Source organism: Heliangelus exortis, chromosome 4 (genome assembly GCF_036169615.1).
Source record: "Heliangelus exortis chromosome 4, bHelExo1.hap1, whole genome shotgun sequence".
Taxonomy (NCBI): Eukaryota; Metazoa; Chordata; class Aves; order Apodiformes; family Trochilidae; genus Heliangelus; species Heliangelus exortis.
The window spans coordinates 10792258-10815146 of record NC_092425.1 but is presented as its reverse complement, the minus strand read 5'-3'; the positions used below and the strand labels follow the sequence as shown (position 1 = coordinate 10815146).

The 22889-nt window shown below is 41.6% G+C and overlaps 1 protein-coding gene across 2 annotated transcripts in view; it reads right to left on the bottom strand.

The window, feature by feature from the left end:
• Positions 1-5534: 5534 nt before the first annotated feature.
• The window catches only part of FHDC1 (FH2 domain containing 1), a 36132-nt gene continuing 18777 nt past the window's right edge, over positions 5535-22889 (bottom strand). For both annotated transcript variants that reach the window (XM_071742962.1, XM_071742961.1), the window contains exons 5-12: positions 20717-20802; positions 20531-20631; positions 17843-17913; positions 17633-17740; positions 16678-16748; positions 14302-14419; positions 12408-12572; positions 5535-9628 (exon numbers count right to left, since the gene is read on the bottom strand). In XM_071742962.1, the coding sequence (XP_071599063.1) occupies positions 7583-9628; positions 12408-12572; positions 14302-14419; positions 16678-16748; positions 17633-17740; positions 17843-17913; positions 20531-20631; positions 20717-20802 (2766 nt within the window). In that variant the 3' untranslated portion in view covers positions 5535-7582. The remainder of the gene's footprint in view (positions 9629-12407; positions 12573-14301; positions 14420-16677; positions 16749-17632; positions 17741-17842; positions 17914-20530; positions 20632-20716; positions 20803-22889) is intronic.

The window sequence follows — 22889 nt, the reverse complement described above, 5'->3', positions numbered from 1 at the left end:
TTTCTATTACTTGGGATGACCACAGTGGCTCTGCTGTAAGTGTGGGGCTCCTGATTTCATCAAAGCCACATTGCAACAAAAGACATGCATCAGAAATTAGCATATTTAACAGGACACTTGCTGCCCAGCTGTATACACATAAAGAGGCATCCTGTCCTGCAGAACATGAGCAAGTCACGGAGAGTACTTACTGTAACTTACTATACTGTTTCATCCTTAATCATTCACCAGGAAGGGTTGGGCTGTTGAGATCACGAGGGTCATTCCTCAATGATCCCTCAGATCAATGATGATGCCAGCAGCTCCACGCATTCATCCGTGCTCAGGTTAACAGTACTGGACAGATTCACAGCCTCGTTACTGAACATCTTTCACCTCTCCTCCTCTCTTTTCATCCAAACTGCAGAAATCCACCCTTTCTCAAGATACTCTGCAACTTTCATTGGGTTTTTTTCTGTCTTGTTTCTCTTAAGCCACACACACTTCTGTCCTTCTTGCACCAAGAAGGTTGCCTTCTGCTTTTGAGGTTTGCCTCAAATTTCTGTCCTGGCTTTTCTGCCAGGAAATCAGTGACTTGCTTCACTGATTTCACATCACTGTCAGATGAGCACTGAAAATGGCAGTATGTTCCTTGGACTAGGTGGCAAACATTTTTCAAGCCATAGGCTATAGAAAACCAGCATTTTCCTTAATATTTTCTCATTTCCAGCACCCCTCTTTCAGTAGCAAAATCATATGCCTCCCTCTTACAACCACTTTATGCTAAGAACAAGCCCCTAAGGCCCTCAGCAAAGTGACCTACATGTGAAGCTAGCCTTTTTTTTGGAGCAGGAGCCTGGGCTGGGTGACCTCCAGAAGTGCTTTCCTAGCTCATCCAGTCAATGGCTTAGGCTATAAGCTCCTGGGACAAAAAACAATCTTAAACAGGATTCAGTTCTTTTTAGAAAAAACCACATATGAATATCAACTACTTGCAGAAATACACAGTGCATACCCTATAAACATCCACTATGCATGCATTCCAAGTGCTTTCCATTTTTTACAGCATTTAGTCACTCCCAGAAGAAGGAGAATTGAGTACATATTCTCCAAAAGCCATCTTTCTGTTTCTAGTGCTACCTCTTGTTGTAAAAAGGTCTTAGGGGATCCTGCTCTAGCAGAGGGCTTGGACTAGATCATCCTCAGAGGTCCCTTCCAACCCCACACAGTTCTGTGATTCTGTGGTCCTTACTCTATGAGACAAAACTAAAAACTGCCGGAGCTTTAACCCACTCCATGAAAAGCTACGTGGCAATCTCAGAGACAATAATTTTGCTCTGATACACAGGAAAACAGCACTGAACTGGCTGAAGAAATCTGTTTGCTTGTGGTACCAAGATGACGGGCGGGGTTAAGAATCTCTTCACCAAATGGCTTTTTAAGCTGTCATCACCAGTCTTTCATTAGGGCTTTTTAGACTCCAACCGCAGAGCTAAATTACTCACACCTTTGTTTGAACAGACTTTCCTCACCCACCTCTGCAATATCGCCCCATGCCCTCAGCTCTCCTTCCTGCCCCCTTCCCGTGGGCTGCTCAGCAGAGGGGGTGAGCAGCATCCCCAAGAAAAAGAGGCAAAGATTCACTTCTGCTTGGCAACAGCCTCCTCCAGCTACCCCCTTGCAGTGCACAAGGCAAAGCTGCAAAATGCAGGCATGTAAAGCTTAAAAAGTGAGTCCGCTTTGCTGCTCTGTTCCCATTTCTTACTGGAAGCTGGCCTGAAGTCTCAGTTCACAGATCTTGCAGACAGACATTTGGGGAAAGACTCGCACTGGCAGAAAGAAGAAAGGGAGTGATGGAGCAAAACGGTCACTGGAGTTGAGAACTGGAGGGAAAGAAGGATGAAACGAGTGGAAGAGTACAGAAAGCCTGCCATGTGAAAAGAAGATAAAGAAGAGTGATGAGCTATTAGCTGAGGTTGAAAAATTTCATAGAGGAGGATGGAAAAACACAATAGAGGAAATAGGGGTGGGAGGAAGCAGTTGTGGGACATAAAGGGGCAAATACAGCTGTAAAAGGGTGTGGAGCATCAAAACTACATTTACACCCATTTTTCATCCTAAAAAAAGAGATTAAAGATTTGCATAGGGAATACGTCTGAATCAGTTTAAAATGCTGCGTGAGCAACAGCAGAAACTAAAACACAAAGCCAGCAACATGTCATCTTTTCAGCCCCAGAACTGAAGCAGCTCCAGCAGTTCTCAGTCAAATTCTTTCTGCAATGATTCAGTGGAGTCAGAGACAGGAGAGCCCTCATTGCTCCTGAAAACTATGGTTTAAACCTGGACTGGCCAGAAAGAGCAGATACTCAGGTAAGTGTGAGGATGCTGATGACAGAGAGGAAAGGGCTCATCTGGATTTTGAAAACTTGTCTCCAGTTGTGCCTCTCCATTTGTTGTGATCTAATTTTCCCTTTTGCACATTTCCCTAACTTCCACAGTCAGCACACCAGTTCCTGGGCTTCATGTACCTATTGCCATGTACCCATCTTAGAAATTCATTCACTTTCTTCCTCGAACTTGTGCTTGCCCACTGGAAATATGCAACACCTTACCCTCTTGACAAAACAAACAGAAGTGCACATAGACAGTCAATTAATTTCTTTCCCTAACCCTACAGGAAAGGGCCATGAGGAGTAAGGGCCAGGAAAAGGATGCATCAGTGGGTGGTGGATTTCCACTCTGCTGAAGGCAGCTTTTTTACTTCTGATTAGGATCAAGTAGAAGATTAATGGGAAACAAAATTCATTGCAAATCATTAGTTAGAAATGGAATCAAGTATCTTCTAGCAAGCTCCTTTTTATAGCCTAAAAGAACATTGTATTCAGTTGCTAGGATATACATTTCAGAGTCAAGAGGAAGCAGTGACTGGGATGCACTCGGGAGCTAAACGAGCTTTTGCTTTTATGCCTATTCTGCAGCTGGATCACTGCAGACGTGGAAATTATCTGGTGTCTCAGTGCAGCAGAGAGTTACTGGAAGTGAACTGCTCTATTAATCAATCAAAGTTCTATTGTTTAAAAAAAAAAAAGTAGGTAGCATTCATCTTTTCTCCATTTGACCCAAGAGTAGGCATCAAAGTTGTCTGGTTTTTTTTTTCTTCTTCTTCTTTTTCAATAAATACAGATGGAATAGGATAAAAAAGGAGCTATTGTTCAGACCTGATCAAAAGCAGGACAGACAAGTCTGCTCAAAAGGAGCCTGTCCAGAGCCTCTGCTTCAGATGGGGTGAGCAGCCTCAGAAACTCTTGTAACTCTCTCTCCCCTCCATGCAGACAAGGTCACCCCTGCCAAGCGTTTGCTCAGCCACCACAAACCTCACCCTAAACACCACCACAGAAGTCAGGGTGCTGATGTTCCCCCCGTGCTCCCCAGGAATTCAGTGCTAAAAGAAAGGGCATCAGCAGCTGGAGGTTGATGAAGATTGAGGGGCAGTGCACATCCAGCCTGCAGCCTGCAAAGACACAGGAACATGGCAAGGAACAACTGCTGGGTGGAAACAATTTTCTCTTAAGTGCAAGTAGTTGGTACTGGCGGTGGTGATCACAGGCTGGGAAAAGAAACATGATTTCATGAAACAAGAGCCTTCACTTGTTGTCCCTCCCTCAGTGTCACTTTTCCAGTTGCAGGGATATTTGCTCAGCCGTCAGCCTTAATGCGCCATTTCCAGAATGCATTTTTCAGCCAGCAGAACACGACAGATTTTTTGGGCTTAGGAGTAATAAAAAAGCAATGTATCTCTGGCTATTTAGATAGTGACGTGGCTAAAACAAACTCCTTTGTTTTCAGCAGCTGTTAACAATACCTGCAGGGAGCTGTTCCCAAGACAGTTATCTCTGGCCGTGGAGGCAGGAGGATGTAAACAGCATGGATCAAGTTAATGGAAAACACTGAGCTGCCAAATCTGAAGTGTTCAGCTGGGCCTCTCCTGCAGGGATGAGGTTCTCCCGTGCAGCAGCAATGGCTTCGGAAGGGCAGGAGTTTCCTGGGGAGAGGCAGCCCTGGCTCTGCTGCAGCAGCCCCAATGGCACAGATGGGCTGAGGGAGCGCGATGAGGGAGCCCTGGGGTAGAAGGTCAGGGTCAGCACTGTGAGCATCCAGCCTGGAGCTGGCTCGGGTCTGGTTAGGTTGGAGCCAACAGTGTGTCTGTCTGCATCTGTCCACACAAACATACCCTCAGATTAGAGAGATAGCCATGGGTTATTTTGAATGACATCGTCCAGACTTGTACACTGTGGGAGGTGTGATGGGAACTCTTTCTGTCTTTCTTGATAATTTAATGAGCTGTTGTAATGAGGGATGCACTGAGCCCCTCATTTGTATGCAGTTCCCACATGAGATGTGAATATTAAATTCTTCTAAGTATGAATCAGCACCTCTTACTCCCACAGCTTTTCCCCCTATCTCTCGATCTGCACTAGCTCCACAGCTCCACATCCCCTCATGGTCCCTCATCTCCCCCACTTCACTGCCACCTCAAGCCCTGGTCACAGGCAGAAGCATGCGCTCTGTCACTTGGCTGAACAAAGCTGGAGAAAAGGTCTCACTTCTTTCTTGAAAACTGACTGCAACTGGGCGAGCCCCAGAGCCTGTTAGCATTTGGGAAAATTGCATGACTTGGGAAATTAAACCTACAGGGCATCGCTGTCTCTGACAGCTGGTAGTTTAAATAATGAATTGGTGATTATGAACCCTTTTGAAATAAAAATGAAGTTTGAAAAAACATAAACTTTTTTTGAGACACACCTTTTGATGGTGAAGGGCTTTCCCACGTATGTTCCACCAGCAGCCATCACTCAGCACTGCAGACAGCAGGTGCTTGACACTCCGCACCGGGAGAGAGACACTCACCAAACGAGAAAAGTCAGGGGCTAAACAAGTTTACAAATAGCAGCAATTCCAGTCCAAAAACCATTTCCATAGCAGAGGGAAGGAAATGCTCCCTGAGGACAAGGAGGCTGGCTGGCTTTTGCTTTTTTTCTGCTGAGTAGATGCTCTTTCGTGTGCAGTAAAGAAGGAAAAATGGTGGAAGAATGGGACGAAATGTAAAAATTCAGAACTGCAGTATAAAAGTCACCACCTGCTTCTGCAAAACAGGCTATTCTCTATTTCCAAAGTCCTGGGAGCTGTAAACCAGGATTTCTCAATAAAGTGTGCTAAGCTAAAAGGCACGAAGACAGCGACAGATCCAGACTTGTCAGTGCCATGAACATTTGTCTTGGCCACAGAATACGTATACACAAAGTGCTGCATTTACCATCTAATGCCTTCCACATTATACCCAAACCTCTGCAGAAAGTCCTGCCTCAGAAATATTCAGAAACTGAAGTGTGGGGCTTAGTACAAAAACAAACCTAGCAGGTTAAATGGCAGGATTTCTGCTGTAAAGTCCTCCCTTTTGGGGCTCTCCAACAGTCACCCACATCCAGACTCCAGTTGCTTGAGATCTCCAGGATCAAAGCCAAATGTATAATAGGAAGGAGAGAGTACAAACGTCATACCCAGTAAATGGGAACTTTATTAAACTACCAAGTTACTCCGAAATGTATAAATGTTCCATTAAATACATTCAGTTTTCTTTTACACAGATATATAGAAATTTATTTACATATTCCAAACACATTTAAATTATTTTTCAAGCTTGCTGCTAATAAAAATTTTGTTTAAAAAAAAAGAAAAAAAAAGTCAATTATCTGCTCTTGCAGATGTGCACACATACGCACAGATACAAACAAGAAGGGAGATGCTTTTGTATCTAACCCACAAGGAAGGCAGTATCCAAAAAGCTTGTAGATTTCCAAGGAAAAATTTGCCCTTGCCGAAAAGCGGGCTACAGATTCTCCCTGTGGGACAGACTCAAACAAGAGGCCCTGTGCAATACTTCATGGTGTTTGGGTATGATGTCTGCATAAAGATTTGCTGATACGTGGGAAGAGCTGAAGGCTCCTTTGCCAAATTCAAAACACAAAGCTAGGTGTCCCTGATACAAGCCCATGAGAAGCATGTGAGCAATTAAATGGCTCATTCTCAGGGAATTACACTCTCCCAGCACTGCAGGATAGAGCAGACAAACAGATCTACCACCAGTAAGCCAATGCCACCTGTCCAAAGAGATTTTCCTTTCTTTTTTTTTTTTTTTTTTTTTTTTAATTTATACTTAAATGATGCTTCGTTCATTAAGTGAATAAAAAGGCAACTCTTTAAATAAGATGTTTAGGACAAGAGTGATCAGTTTCCCCACCTACATATGTTTCTCTTGGGAAGATGCACAGCATGCTGAACAAGTTTTCCCTCATTCTCTGTACCTTAATCTGACAGTAGTTAAAATTTGTATCTGCAGGAAAAAAAGAGGTGTTTTTCTTCTGTAAAAAGCTTATCAAATACTAGTTAAATTCATCCTTTAGAGTCTTTAAACAGTAAAAACCACATTTGAAGCAACCAAGGAAGTCTACAAAAACATTGTCATGCGTAAGCTCTGTGTTTCATGCTAAATATTTATGTTGACAAGGAGGGTGGGAGGAGAAGGAGGAGGAGGAAGGGAAACTACTGTCTCGATGAGAGCCATTGCAACATTCAAGTAATTTGGTAGCAGATAAACCAGTGGAAAAGTGGAATGGTAAGAAAGTGCTCAGCACTACATCGCAGACTTCAAGAGCTGAACTGCAAACATCCTTGATATGTATCATAAATATATGGCACTTCTTTATGACCAAAAGCTGGCAAGTTTGCTTGTGACCAAAACAAGTCAGGAGTAGTCATCCTCCCAGTGGTTACTGATGGCTCTTCCAACAGGTGCAGCCTCCAGCCACGCTACTCGATGCAGCACCGGCCGTATCTACTTGTGCATGCAAGACAATGCTGCCACATTCTTGGAGAATAAGCCTCCTGCCCAGCAGAAAGCCTTCTCCAGACACACATACACATTCATAAAACATGCTATAAATTCTTCAGTGAGGTTAAAGACAGCCACAAACAGCAAATGTCTTGGTTTACTATTTTTTGGTTAGCAGTTCCCAGTCTGTCCAATCGCCAGCAATGGACTTCGCAACAGGCAAAAAAAAGTTCCTGAATCCAAAGAACTGAAAGCAACGGAAAGCACAATCACTTCAGTCCATTTTCAGTACTGATCCACGGGATTTGCTTTGACGTTTAATAAGGAACCAACCATCACAAAGGCTTGAGTCTATGGAGGAACATTATTTACACAAAAACTGGCCTTTATCCACGTTTTCTGTCACAAAGCATTTAATCTTGCAGTTTAACTTCTTAAAACTATTGGGCTTTTGGTGGCCTTCTGCATCACAAATAGGCAGATTTGCTGTGACGCTCGCATTCCATCACAGTAGCTTCAAATACATTCAAATTCATAAAAAAGGATTTAGACCAGAACACAACTACTTCTTGCCCTTTTCTAACGGTGTGCTGTACTTCATTAAGCACACGATGCTGCCTGTTGGCAATGTTACTGTTTTAAGGAATTTCATGACACAGACACCCAGTGCTTGAACAAGTGTTCACATTCCAAGATTCAAAAAACCCCGCTCCCTTACTTCAATAAGGGCTTCAGTATCTTACCAATTGCCGTCCGGTTTGCATCTTTTAGTTTGAGGGAGGCTTTTTCTGCTGTTCCCTGCTCCCTTGGTGCAGGCTCTACTTTAGTGCTGACAGCTTCTCCCTGCAGGATGCTTCTTCCAACCACTCTAGCACTACTTGCTCTCTTTAAGGTACTCACGCTGTTCTCCTTTGGACTCGGATCATCAGAGGTCACTGCTGGCTTCACTTTAGGCAGCCTCTGGGACACAGACCTTGTGATGGGTGGAGGTTTGGATGAGCTGGATAGATCCACTTTTGCACGCTTTGAAGAAGAAGCCACTGTATTCCTCGCAAAGTTTGGGACAGAGGATGGTGTTTTGGGAACAATGACTGTGGCAACCTTGGTGTCATCTGTAGGGGCCTGGGGCTTCCCACTGGAGCGGCAAATTTTAATGTCGTCCGTCTTTGATTTGACGTTACTCCTAACAGGTTTAGAGCTTGGCTTCTTGAGAGCAACTCTGTCTCTCTCAAAATGAGCACTGCTTGAGGTGAAAGTGCCCCTTTGTAACTTTGGTTCTTCTACTGACATGCTGTGCCTGTAGGGACTTCTTGGCAGCGTGTCTGTGGTGCCTCGGACAGAGCTGCGACGAGACAGCCGACTTTCCACTGGAGCAGTTTCACGAGGAGCTGGCTTGGCTTCTGGCTTTTTCACACTGCTCGGTGCTCTGTTGGACCGAGAAATAGGCACCACTTTCCTCATACTTTCATTCTCAGAGGCATTCAAAGTCCTGACAGTTCTGGAAGGAGCTGTGTGGCTAGGGCGAGTGCCATTGGGTTTTGAGGAGCTTGGAGATCTATCTTTTAGGGAGTTTTTCTTTGGTGCTGCTGGGTCTTTACTTTTTATGGGCTTTTCTTTAGGAAGGGCATGCTTGCTGTTGGCATCATCCTTATCATTTGCGGAAGTCTGAAGAGACAGATCCTTGGCAGAAGCAGAATTCAGGTTTGAGAAGAATGTTCTAGCCCTGTATTGAGCATCGTTCCCAGAAGAGCGTTCTTTGTCAGCCTCACTTCTTATTTCATTGCCTGCTGATTTAAAATCATTTCCCTCTTCAGAGTCCAATGTCAAAGAGCAATCAGTTGTCGTATCTGACATGTAGAACACTGGCCCATCTTCCCTACTTCCTGAAACATTTGTATCCATAGACATGGCACTGCTGCTGCTGGGCTCTGAAGCTTCACTCTTGCAATCCACTGTTTTGGCTTTATTGTCATGGGCCTGTCTGGAACTCCTGCAAGCTGGAGGCAGGTCATCATCAGCAGTGCTGAGGGAATGAAAGCTTAGATCATCAAGAGTCTCCACGTCTGTTCCACCAGCATCCTCTAAATATATCAAAGGTGAATCTTCTGCAGGCTTTGTTCCATGGACATCAAACTTACGTAGTCCTTTAACAAGCTCACGCTCCTCAATTGCAAGGGCCAGAGCATTTATATCTGTGGAGTCCTCACAGGACACATTCAAAGTGTGCATGTTGGAGTCAGTGCTACTCTGGGAGTAGCGGGCACTGGGACCAGTTGAGCCACTGAAGTGACTGGGCTGAGCTGCAGGCACCTGTAGCAGGCCACCACTCTTCACTTTGGTTTCAGACTGTTGGTGTAAGTGCAAGGTATTTAAGTTGGGATCTCCGGTTTCTTTGGATTCAGTCCAGGCTACATTTGGTCTTGCTTGTCGGGTGTTTGCACGGGGCAGACTGTTAAACTTGCTTGGATCCTCATCTTTTGAGATTTCCAGGAAACTCTGCAACTCCCTGTCTGCAGTTATTCCCAAAGAAAGCCGAGAGCGCCTGGAATTGGTGTTTCTGTACGAAGGGCTTTGCGGTCTCTGCTGCAAGAAGGGAAGAAATTCTTCAAGTCCTTTTTTGGCCAACATTTCCACATCATTCTCACTGCTGCTCCGTCCAAAGCTCCCAAGCTCTCCAGCTGCCCAAGATCGACGCTTCTCCTCCAGCTCCTTTCGCCTTTGCAGACTTTGAAGTTCCTGTATCTCTCGTTCCCCATTTTCCTGATAAGAAAAAGTATAAATACATGTCTCAGAGGACAGTGTCCTGTGCATGAGAACTAGCTACACTCCTTTTTATTTCTTCCCTTTATTTCTTTATTTCCCTTTATTTCTTCCCATGGAAGTTAGCTCCTACTACTACCACCCTCCTCCAACCCCAATACATACACAGAATCACCATGATCACCACCACCACGCAATTACTGACCCTACTGAGGGCAGTTCCCTGCAAAACTAATGCTGGCAGCCCACCAGAGTCTGGTCAGCATAACAAAAAAATGTGCAAGTCCCTGCAAAAACTACAGTGACCTATCAAACCCAAGCAGATGTCAGGTCCAGCCAAAGTGTTCCCGCTATAAGACAGAGAGCTTCAAGTCCCCATGAAATTTAAAGTCAGCACTTTTATCAGGTAAGTAAACCTGATCATTGCATTCACATTTTAAGACAAACTTGTCTGACAAGCACACAGCCAATGTGTTCCTTCCATCCTCCCATATTGCAATTGCAATTGTTCCTTAGCAAGTGCTGTTTCTATGGGCTGCTACTTACCTCTGACTCAAACGTTACCCATCCGAAATTTTGTGAAAAGGCATTACTTAATTGCATGGGAAAGCAAAGAGAAAAGTACACACAATGCCTCACAATTACTACCTAGACATCAACTGACACCACTCAAGGACCATGAATCAATCCTTCATTTGTATCTTGGCTTCAAAATCTGGCAACTATTGAACAGAAGTTGCCCAGGACAGGCTGGCAATTTTGGCAGCTATGCTGAGGTTAATTTTCAGGTTAATTTTTTAAATGGAAAACCTGGTTTTATAGAACCAGGACAGCTGTAGAAAAAGAAAGAAGAAGGAGGCTGCTCTTGACAGAGGATTCAAAAATTACATAATCTTCCAGCATGTTGTTAAATTTGTTCTGAGCAGCAACACACCATTTAAAAAAAACTCACCCAAATTTGTCTGAAGCACTAATTTGATCTTTCTATTGCTGTGACAACAGAAGAGCTGCAGAACTAGAAAAAGTCACTTGAAAGCTTTCAGTAAACAAAAGCCTAATGCTGAAGCTCTCTTCAATGAATGGGTTAATTTACACTGCTTAAAGGGGATTTGAGAACACACTGGGCTCTGAAAGATAAGATGCATTAAAGACCTCGGAAACCTGAACAGCTAAAAAAGCAAAAAAGAAAAAAACTTGCATTTCAGGGAAAATGTCTGTGGCAGGGAGCTTCTTTCCCAGGTATGGAATTACAGGATGAATTCTTGCCAAATGCTAAAGCTCAACTTTAAAAATCCCACTGAAGAGAGGAAATGGTTAAAAATGGCTGTAGATACTATTATTATATTCCATATTAGACACAGAACATTTTAACCTCAACAAAAACACATTTCAGGAGATTTTATTCAAATTCTAAACACACATAGACATGTTAAAACATTGCAAAAAAATGTTAAAACATTTGAAATATGTGCACATGTCCATTGTGGTATGAGCCATCATTTTTGACTGCTGGTTGTGCTATCCACACATCACATTCCTTTGTCAGAACTGCAATCTTTATTGTGAATTGTTCTATTAATTTTTTAGGGACAGAGGTTACTCCTCACAAAATATCAAGTAAGCAAATCTCAATATTTGCAAATAAGAGACTAATTTGTCATTTTAAAATGACAAATTTTGCTACAGAGAAAATACTTGCAAATACTTGCTACAGAGAGAGGAAGGAAGATCCCCATTGGATCTTGAAGTAATAGGTATCCAACAGCCACTTGTAATGTGTGACTGTGGATCACATCCCTAATCCTGAATAACTGAACATGTATGCATGAACCCACCACTCACTAAACCATCTGCAACAGTCACCACCATCTGGTTTTACACATTTGTTTACATTATTTGTTCACACACATGCATAACTACATGCTGTCTTGGGGGATAAAGATTAGGGAAACCAATGGTACAACAGGCATGTTAGCTGAACACCCTGTCAGCTTGCTGTAAATCAAGAGTGTTCTCTTTTCTGAACTGAAGTTCCTACACAAAGTGCTGTGAAATGTAGACTGTGTAAGGTAGAAATATTTATGGATCCAGGTAGTTCCTGCTGTTTATAAAGGCCTAAAGAATATCTGTAGCAATAGAAAGACTTTGCTGAATGAAAAATTGTAACCAATGTTGACATTGTTCCTCCACCTCAGTGTACTACTTGAATTATTTGGGACCAATTCAGAGTACTTAGCAAATGAACAGTCACACTGGGAATGGGAATGAGCTATCTTTGTGCTATAGGCCTGTCTAATTTCTTATGTTTTCACCCACAGAAAAGCATTTGAAAGAACAAAGGAGCTGACACAGTCCTTACTTTACTTGGCAAAGTGTGTCTGGTCATTCAAAGGAGGGCAGTGGAGACAGGCTGGTATGGCCATGTAACGTGGTAAAATACCCTAAGGTCTTTCCAGTGATCTCCCATTTCCAGTTCTGGGCCTGAACAATGAGGAATTGTGCACACTGTGTTTCACTGCTCAGCTCAGTAATCACCAACCTCCTCACCAAAAGTGAAGGAAGAAGCACACTTACAAGGAGGCCAAGGAGGCCAGTACCCTCATGATCTATCACCTCCATGGTCTAATCAGCCTGCAGCAGAAGATGGAGAGCAGTGGGAATGCACACAGGGCTGGACAAAAATACCATTTCCCTATAAGAGGGCAGTCTGATGTACTGCATGAATCATGTGAGCCAGCATCTATTTCAAATAAGTGAGAATCTCATTCAGTGCTTTTACCTTAACAGCCTTGTTGAATCTTATGCAGAAGTCTCTAAATATCTGGAAACATTCATCCAGCTTCATAGTTTCTTTGTCTTCACAGAAAAAGTCAATGAGAGCATTTCCCTCCTTTTGTAATTCTTGTTTCTGGTGTTCAAGCTCCTTTAGATGTCTTACAGCAAACTGTAGCAAAAAGCATATATGGCATGAAGCAGGCAGAAAAATTAACTCACGACAGGTCACATATATATTAGGAACTTAGGAAATTCATGTTCCAACCTCAGAGCTGTTACTGAGCCCAGGACAGTGACAGATGACTTTGGAGCTCCTTGAAAGCTCCATGCCTTTTTTTTTTCTCATTTTTCCCTGCCACTTTCAACTAAGCGTAAGTGGATTCATTCCTCCTCATTACTTTTCCCCAAAAATAAATTCCTGGACATACATCACAGAATCAGTTCCTTCCTAAGTTGACCTTAGATCATGATAAAAAAGGTTTTCACACCGGAAGGTAAGGAACAACTGCAAATATATAAATGTTAAGACATCCAGAAAAGGTTGCCATAAAGTAGCACTTTGAATCATAAGTGCAGACCTATAAACAGGGCTGGAGTAGATAAGTGAATTTCTCAGGAGGAAAAAAATAAGGCTGTAGTTAAGGCTTTGAGCAGCAGAACTGCTCAGAACACTTGCAGCAGTTGCCCCTCTGTCTCCTCCTCTGCATCACCAGCCATTCTCTCCCAAAAAAGCTGAAGATAAATAGGACAATTGGTAAAAGCATACACAGAAAATTAGTACCTCCCACATATTTCAGTAATACATTCATGAGGATGAGATAATGAAAGCTGACTTCTAAATCAGCCTGGTTATCACCTGCAATTTAGAAACAAAAACCGGAAGTGTTTATGTAAGGTATGCATTTGTAAAATGATTTTTTTTCCCCCAACATTTCTTTTGGAATGTGGCCTAAACAAGGTTGTAGTGTTACATAAAACCAGCTATTAAATTAAAAAAAAAAATCCCAAACATGTTAGGACACAACATTAAAGAGTCTGGGTGCAATGGATAAAAGCCAATTAATTCAGAGTGAATGAGGACAGGTATTTCCATCTTAACCCGTCCCTTTCTTCATCAGCTTCTCATCTGAAAAACTGCAGGGGCTATTAACTAGCTTTGCAAGTTGAAAATCAGGGCAGGTTAAGTTTCAGATCAACACCTGCTTTCTTGCTTTTAATGATTATCTAAAACATGAAACAGAAAAATCATTTAATCAAAGTAGAAATCACATATCTCTGGGTATCACCACGTACTCAGAAAATACCAAGAACTCTCTTTCAAAGTTAAGTGCTATACACATTCATGTCTATAAAGTCACTGCAGGACTAAGAAAGAAAAGTACCCACCCAGAAGTAATGGTATGGCTCAGAATAACACACTGTGTACCTAAGGGTAAATTAGTAGAGAAAACAGTCCCTTAACCTTCTAGCTTCTAACAATATCTGTTCAGCCACCCAACAATCATGATTTGGATGCACAGCTGAAACTGACATGCTCCAGTATAACAACACACAGATACTATATTTGGGGCAGCCGCGAAGTACAAAACCAAAGATCGGTTCAAATTGTCTTATATTTTAACTACTCATCTTCATCAGTCATTTCACAGCCACTGAACACGCCTGCCTAACAAGCCTCAGGCAATGTACACTCAGTATCCCTCCCTGTAAAAACACAGTCCTTCCAACAGTCTCACTTGACAAAGAGCATGTAGTTAGAACACCTCTGTAAAACTGATAGGGCAGACGTATCAAAACAATGCTCCTGTTCATTAACATGTCCACACAAATTACACAGAGATGAGGAATGCTCTTGAATTGAGGTGACAGTAGTACATTACCACAGACATCCTACAAACCTGGAGAAAGCTTTCCATCTGCTGAAAGAGCTTTGGGTCTCGCCAAATGCTGTCTCTAACAGATCTTGCCTTCAAAGACAGTGAGTGGAGCTCTGCTTCTACATTATCAATGGATAACCTAAAAAAAGCATATACAGAAAAGGTTTATCAAGGGGCAAGGAGTTGCCCACAGGTTAGCCACAACAGGCTTCAAAAACAGGTGTTTAACATGAGGTGCAACCTGGCTATCAAACAAGACCTGCCTGTTCAGAAAAGCTTTCCAGAATAGACTCTGAAATTTAGGAGAGAGATAAGCACATTTCTTCTTATTTGCAACCTGAAAAGATTCCCATGGGGTGTGGTTTCACAATTAACTCCAGCCAGTCCTACCCAACCTTACCATGAGAAAGGGTAATGCTGCCCTGCCTCTGACCAGGAGTTCCTTTTCTCTCCCTAGTGCCTGTGCTAAGCACTCACTTTCTGGAGGGCCAGCCATATCAGTGTACTGAACCTAGGAAAGGGAAAAAACCGACCTGCTTCTGGGTGGATCATTTGGTACAGCTGATTACATGATGGTTTGAGTGCAGCAGCTGGCACAAAAATGAGGGTTCTAAGGGACTGTCAGCCAGGACTACCCATTTTGGCAGTAGCATTTGCCATAATGAACACACAGGTTATGTTCTCCTGAGAAGTCTCAGCAATGCAACCTACTCAGCAGTTACAATATTTTATCCTTCTACTACACACCAGCAGCAGAGTTGCTCCCGTGGAGAAATAACTTGGAAACTGGCTCTGATCTGATGTTATCTAAGCTTTACCTGAGATACCCACATTCCATACAACAGTAGCTCCCACCCAAATCTCTCAGTCACTTTGAGGGTAAATGTTTCTAAAACTATGGCGTTTCCTCCACAAGAGAATTGAGCTTTGCCTAGAAATAAAACCACTGCAGTTTCCAAAATTATAACAATTAACATGCTCTCCAATAAGTTCATTTCACCAGCAGTGAAAACAGTAGAGCTGAAGAATTTGTGGTGGACTGACTGAAGTGCATATGGCAGAGGATGTCAGTGAGCACACAAATGAATAGAATGTGTTCTGTTTTTTCTTCTCTTTACTTCATCTGCAAAGGTCAGTTCCCTGTTTTGGGCAGATCATGGGTGTTTTTTGCAAACAAGAAAAGCAGTAGGAGATACAGACTATATTTTTCCGTGGAGGAATAGAATGGTCTACAAGTAAAAAATGGCAAGACAATAAAAACATCGTTTTAACAAGCAAGTTGTTTTAACATGCTCTAATTGAGAAGATTTATGAGCAACTTGTACATGACAGTTGTCTCTAATAAAGATCTTCCTCATGCCCAGTGGTGAGACATGTACTTCATTTTGTTTCACTTTCCTGTACAGAGTGCATTCCCTGAACAGATTTCAGCATGAGCTGCAACAGAAGATTCTCAACATTAACAAATGAGATCAAAGTGGTTAGAAAAAATACCACCAGATTTGGGATTCTGCCTGTTCCCCTGCTGTTTGCCAGGGGGCTTGGATGCTGAGGGAAGCTACATTCCTCAGCAGGCCACATGGCAGACATCCAAAAAGGTGTGTGGGTTGGATGGCAGAGAGCCACACAGGTGGTCCCTCAAAAATTTTCTGATTAACTCCATGGCCACTCCTTTCCTCAGAAGATTTCAGAGTCCTCTGCAGACATTATTTAACCCTGCATCAGATTTTAGAGATTGGATCCATTTTACAGGTGGGAAAGAATGTAAATAGATTTGCCCAAAGCTCAAGAGTAAGGAAGTAGAAGAACTTTGTATAGAACTCCAGCACTACTCAATTCCAGTTTTGGGTTTTAGATGACACAGTCTCACAAAAGCAAGTACAGTTACCAATAATTTCAGTTCAAAATTATGCATCTAGGGACCTTTAAGATGAAAACAATACAGAGCCCCAAACCCTTCAGAGTTCCCATTCAATACAGAAATGAATAAGCAACCAAAACACCAGAAAGCATCCAACAGAAGCCAGGGCCAGTACTTGTACCTGCTACCAGGTTTGCAAAAGTACTGTAGCCTGCTCAGAGACAGATGAAAATTGATTTAAAGAAAACAGTAACATGTTTTTAGTTTAGTCCCTTAAAAGCAACATACATGCACTTGACAGAGACAAAACTACCAAAATCCTATGGAGATCATGTCATAAAAAACCTCATGCCTGAAGGCACATTTCAGGCATAATTCTGCTAGCAAATGGAAATAAAACCCTCAAAGCTCTATTATACATTTGTAAAGATCTCAGGTTTTGTGCCAACACTTCTCTAAATAACCTCATTACTTCACAAATAGGAAAATTCCAAGTCACAGTCTAACCATAAGTTCTTGGTTTTCTTTTGACTTACCTGGCAGCATCATGAACATTCCTAATTTTTTCTGAGAAGCTGAGGAGAGCTGCATCTTTCTTTTGGGCTTCCTAAAACAAACAGAACAAAACCCAAAACACATACAATCCATTAACATTCCACCACCATGCCAAAGCCCCTAAGTCCAGCAGTTCTAAAACCTCTGGGAGGGCACTTAAAGGTTTCTCCTGCACTGTTTTTCTTCCTGTTCAGTCCTAACACAAGTGAGTAGAGGACACCCCTGAACAAAAGGCAGGGATCAGAACTGGAAACTTTAAACAACAGCTTCCATTTTGCAGAGTACAACAATAGCTGCTTCTACCAGTGAACACAAGCCACGTGTATTAATAGGGGATGTCATGCAAAGAATAATTTACTGATGCCCTCTGTTCAAGCAGATATGATGTTTCCTGCACAAACACCAATTAATACCCTATTGTTAGCTGACTGGAAATCTGTTAAGCCAGTTTGTACACAGATAACCAAAGTCACATAGAGAAGCATTTAAATTATCTCCCCTTTAAAATCAAGAAGATTGAAAGGAAGGAAAAACCCCATGAAAAAAAGTCTGAAGCAGCTTTAAAAATACCAGTCAGTCACCAAGGGAGGGAAAAAAAGCTCTGATAAAAATCTGCTCAAAAGATTCAACAGGAAGATTGAAAGAATGTTTATCAAAAGAAGCCACTTCCCCAGTGCAAGAATTCAGGACAATAAGAGAAAAGCTGCAATGAGGAAGTTAGATGAAGGCAGGCTAAGTTTTCTGTGGATTTCTGGATAGGATGACAAGACGTATGTAAAGTGGTAAATTTTATGGCAGGAGAAGTAGGGTGAAGATTAGGATCAAAGCTGTAAAAAAGCTGCTTTTTCAGAGTCACACAATGCCTTTCTGTTGTCTATCATCTATGGCTTTACATTTGTAGCAGTTGCTTATACCAACAAAATAATTTTTTTATACCAGAGCAACAAAATGCAGCAGACTCATCCCAGGTTTGTTTGCTTTTGTGTCCGCCAGCTTGAGCAGTGACGACAGCTTAAATCCAACAGCATTGCCAGCATAACCTCCCTAAAAAGAAAGGAGCAAAGAGCTGAGGCATGGCACCAGTGGACAGCAATACTAACAAGGAAGTTTGGTCAACCAGCCAGCTCCACTTTGGATGTCACATACCGCATTCATAATATTCCCAGCCTGAAGGACCAAGTGCAATATGGAATGCAGCTCTTCGCAAGTCATTAGCTCTGTAAGGAACAAGAAAATTGCTGTCTAACAATTGTTTGCTTAGAAATACACACAGGCAGTAACCAAGCTCTTCTCCTCAAGCTCTAAAGGTGAACATTTTTATTCTAACAGGGAACTACAACAAACTGAAAAGGTCACGGGAAAAAAAATGCTACTGCGTTATAAAATTCCAATTCACAAGCACAGCTGACAAACCCCAAGTACATGTTCAGACTTCAGCTAAGAAAGTGCAGTATTGCCAAGGCAGTACCCAGCAGCTAACAAAGTATTTGGGGCCTAGTCCTGCAACGTGCAAAGTGGTTAAGAATCCTCACAACCTACTAATTCTAGCATGAAGCAAGTGTTCTGCATCCTGCAGGACCCTTCTGTTGCAGTGCCTTCTGTTGGCACTGGACTTGTAAACAATATTTTTTTGGGGGGGATTCTTAGCCATCAGGCCTGAAAAGATAGCAGGCAATGTTTAAATTTTCTGTGCCTATTCCACTGTCACTATGAATCACCATTTTATTTCTGTACGATCACCAGCTCAGAGCAGCACTTATTTTACCTCAGCCACAAAGATGATTTAGCACAAAGTTATATTCAGTGTTATGCAAAGAATCAAATGGAATAAAACTGCCTTTTAAAGCTTTTCCATCACAGAACACTGTTTTGTACATATTTCCATTTTTTGCAAAAGGCACAACAGTGCTCTACCTGCATTCATACACCTTTTCACCCAGCCACTTTTAAACACAAAACAATACATGTGCTTGAAAGTCACCAGTGGGATTGCCTTAGAAACACGATACAGAAATTCAGAACTGCAAAGAGTTAATAAATCAGCATTATGCAAGTGTCCATGTGGCAAGAAAAATAACATGAGCTGGTTTTAATGTGAAGGACTATATTTTACACTGATGAACATAATAAAAGGTGGGATCCTTTTGATTGCAGTGTAAATACTTTTAAAAACTATTTTGCTGCCAAGTTTACATTCTATAATTTACCCCACATTTAACTGCCCAGCTCAATACACTATCATTTTGGAAGCAGACAGCCCTTCTATCTTTGGGGTTCAGCATTAGCAGCCTAAAAACACCAAACTAATTAAACAACCTTTGATCTAAGAGGCTATAGGTGAGGAAGAAATAAAGAGGAGAGAATACAAAAGAGAAGGTGTTTCATAAGGCCAAGAGGAGAATGCAGCTTCTAAAGCCTATTAAGAGCCTGCTCAGCGTCACTATGGGATGTATCCATTTGCAGGATGGATGAGAATCCATCAGGCTATTAAGACCATCCTACCCTTAGTGATTAGCAGTGTGAGAATTTAAGTAAATATTTTCTCGGCATAATCACAAAGGGAGAAACACGGGAGATAGGAATAGAAAAGCAGATGTAATTCCTAAACAACTTCGGGCTGTCAGCAGACCCTGAAGTGAGAAGACCAAACGGAGAGGTGCACATGACAAGGGGACTGAAAACAGGGCAGCTCAGTCAGTCTGATTTGCATGACTGGCCCAATGCAGAAGCTGGAGACCAAAGCGTCTCCTCTGGAGGGAATGAATTAATCAGCTCACAGATGGCCTGGGTGAGGGACACAAAGGACAGGAGGGTGCAGCTGCTTTTATACATCACATATTCCCTCACGTATGTCTGTTGCTCAAAACACAAAGAACGATGATTTGAAAGACAGCCCAATAAAAGGCAAAACTCCAACCTCAGCCCAAGCTAAGGCAATTTTTTTCTGAGTCGAGAAGTCAATCCCCACTGGTGGGAAAAACACACCCAGCTTTCCTCCCTTTCCTTTCACTACAAATGACTATCCTCAACACTGCTACTGCAACTTGAGTATTTTTACTACTGTGCTTTTTTATACCACTAGAAGCAGTCTAAGCAGTGGTCTGTCATAAAATCTGGCACCGTGAAATAGGAATTTCATATTGATGAACAGGACAAATGGGCACCCAAGGTGTTTGAAAAGGTCAGCACTGATGTTTAACAGAAACCAGGAAATTAACTATTTTCCTGCAGAGTAGAAGACACCAGATAACCTTACAAATAACCAGCTGCAGCACTTCAAAACTTGTGAAATACAGACGAGCAAAAGAGAAATGTAGAGAAACAGAAAACAAAAACAGAAAACAAAAGAATAGCAATAACTTTAAGTCTCTACAATTAAGAGTTTAGCCCATCAATACAACCACCTCAAAATGCAACAGCACAGAAAGAAATTTGGAAACTATACAGTGATTTTCTCTGTGGATCTCTAAAAGAGTGAGCAGAGAAGTGAAAAGCCATATTCAATCAGAGACAGCAACGCATGAATGAGCCAACTGTACTCAAAAGATGATTTATCTTAATTTGGCCATGGATGCCTTTGCTTCTGTCAGTTTCGTATGCACTGCTTGTAGGCTTTGGTCACAAACTCATAGCCAGTGTGTCCAAAGTCTCCAGATATTTGATTCTGGAAGCAAAGATTTGCCAGGCACACCCTGATGGCATTTGTCAGAGGGGAGTTAGCTCCCTTTTAATAGCTAAGGTACCTGAAATTCAAGCTCTAGTCTTCATAAAGCAGACTAATTAACACACTAACAAAAACAAGAGTATTATGCATGTCCCAACATGCTTAATTACCTTTTGTTGCTCGTCTTATAATTTTCATGTCATTCTGTAGAGAAGCACAGGAGGGTGAGAACTCCCTCTCTAACACCATGGCTTCAATCCTAAGAGCATAGCTGGAGCACACAAACAAACAAGTTTAGAACTGGCAGCTGAAAATGAACATTTATCATGAACAGAATAAACCTACTATCTCCTTACTTTGGCACCTGGATTAGTAAGTACATGAAGGAATCAGCTTGAGACAGTTTTGATACATCTCCATCAAAGGCTTTTAATTTCTTTACCTAGAAAAGAGAGAAAAACAGTAGCAACAAATTTCATCAAAGATCAAGATTTACTTGACTTTGGAAGGCAACACCTTGAAAAGCAGTAAATTTAACAAGAGGCAACAGAGAGTCCACTGACAGTCTGTGACAGACTGAATGGCGTCACTGTAAAGCTTCTCTAATTTGCACACACCCCAATCACAAAAAAAAAAAAAATAAAACAAGTAACATCACTCTTCTCCTAAAAACTTATCTACACAGCTCAGCAGAAAAAATCCAATGTCATTGTTCTCACTGGTGATTGATTTCTGATTGTTCTGATTTCTGATCAAGGACTGCTCTCATCACTATGTTTAGGACACTCCTGCTCCAATTTCCCCAGAAGAGCTGGCACTTTTCTTTCTGCCTGGTCCTCTTTTCTCCAGCTATTTGCCCAGGACATGGCCACTTAAGTGATGGTCACCTGAAAACTGATCCTCGATTTTGCAACAACTGTGATATACACTTGGGCATAGTTTAAAATTATTTGTGTTCAGCACTTTGAGCATAGGACTACCAGAGCTCTTTGGCACAATGCAGCTAAGGTCTGAGTTTATGGTTTGTTTTTTTTTTCCAGATACTTGCTTCAACCATTTCGTCTTAAACTCTCCTAAGGGATAAACTTCAGCTCTTGAGTTTGGATTTTTTTTTTTTCATTCATACAAAATATTTAAAGATAAATTCAATCCTGCATTTTAAGGGATTTGTTGCCAGTACTTTGAGAACACTATTTACATACAAAGGAAATATCATTGCATTAATTTTGTCGATCTTCCTTCCCAGCTCCACCAAAATCCATACTATTTGCATCTGGAAGCTACTGATCTGCCCACATGCTTACTATTTGTTTATACAGAAGAAGTGGAAAATATGCACATATGTTTATGTGGAATTCCTTCCACATCTTCCAACACAGTAACTGTGTCCAAAAGCAGAGCTCACCCTCAATTACACTATTTCTTCATACAAGCAGCAAGTTCACACCCAGTATCAGTTGCATGCTTACACTGATTTATGCACAAGCCCATTGTGCTTCCTCTCTAGAACATTGCACTTGACCTCCATTCACAAACCTCTTTACACATAAAGTCTTCAGTTTTAGTCAGCATGTTAAGCTACCCTGGGAGAGAGATGCACTGCATCAGGGCATCAGCAGTTACAGGTTACCATGATTTAGCAATATATCCACAACACACCTTTTTATCTACAAACAACATCCACGGGATGTTTTTTAAAGCACCACAATCCAAATTAATAATTTATTTTTTTGCTTTCCCAGTAAAAAAGTTAACTGATTTGTAGTGGTAAACAACACACACTATGCTAAATCAGGTATCCAAAGTAAGTTCTGGACTAGCAGAAGAGAAGGATTCTTTTAACAGCTTTGTTCTGCTTTATTCCCATTCTTTTTTTCACATCCTAAAAAATAGAGATGTTGTGAGCACCTTAAGAAAGAGAAAGTAAAAATTACAATTAAACCCAGAATAGAAAAAAAAATTATCTTCAGAGTAAAAAAAAAAGAACAGCAAACAAAACAAAAAAACCCAACCAAAACTTATGACTGAGAAAAATAATTCTATTCAAAGAACAGTTTTTATCCAGGCTGTCTTAACTCAATTTCTTAGCATCTTCTCTCTGCCATTTAACTCAAGACACTTGGACAAGAACTCCTTTTAAACATGCAAAAACATACCCATTTTACAGAGTCACTCAAAATGCCTGCCAACAAAAAACAAGAAAGACCAGACTTGACATTCCTTATATATATAAGGTGTCAAAAAGGCAAGAAACAAAACCAAAATAAACACCTTTTTCTATATCATGAAGTGGGGACTGGGAGACATCCACTATCTCAGTCTTTGCAGGTGTTCTTTAACCTAGCTTCCAAAAAAACAGGGGTTTGCAACCTAAACAACAAAAAGTGCTAATTCTCCAACCTCATTTTAATATCTTGCAAATATCCAAGTTTGCCTGAAAAAAATATAGGCATTCAGACTTGGGGTGGGTTGAGTGGGAGAAAAATAGTAGCCCACCATAAAACCCACCTGAAATCATCAAAATCAAGA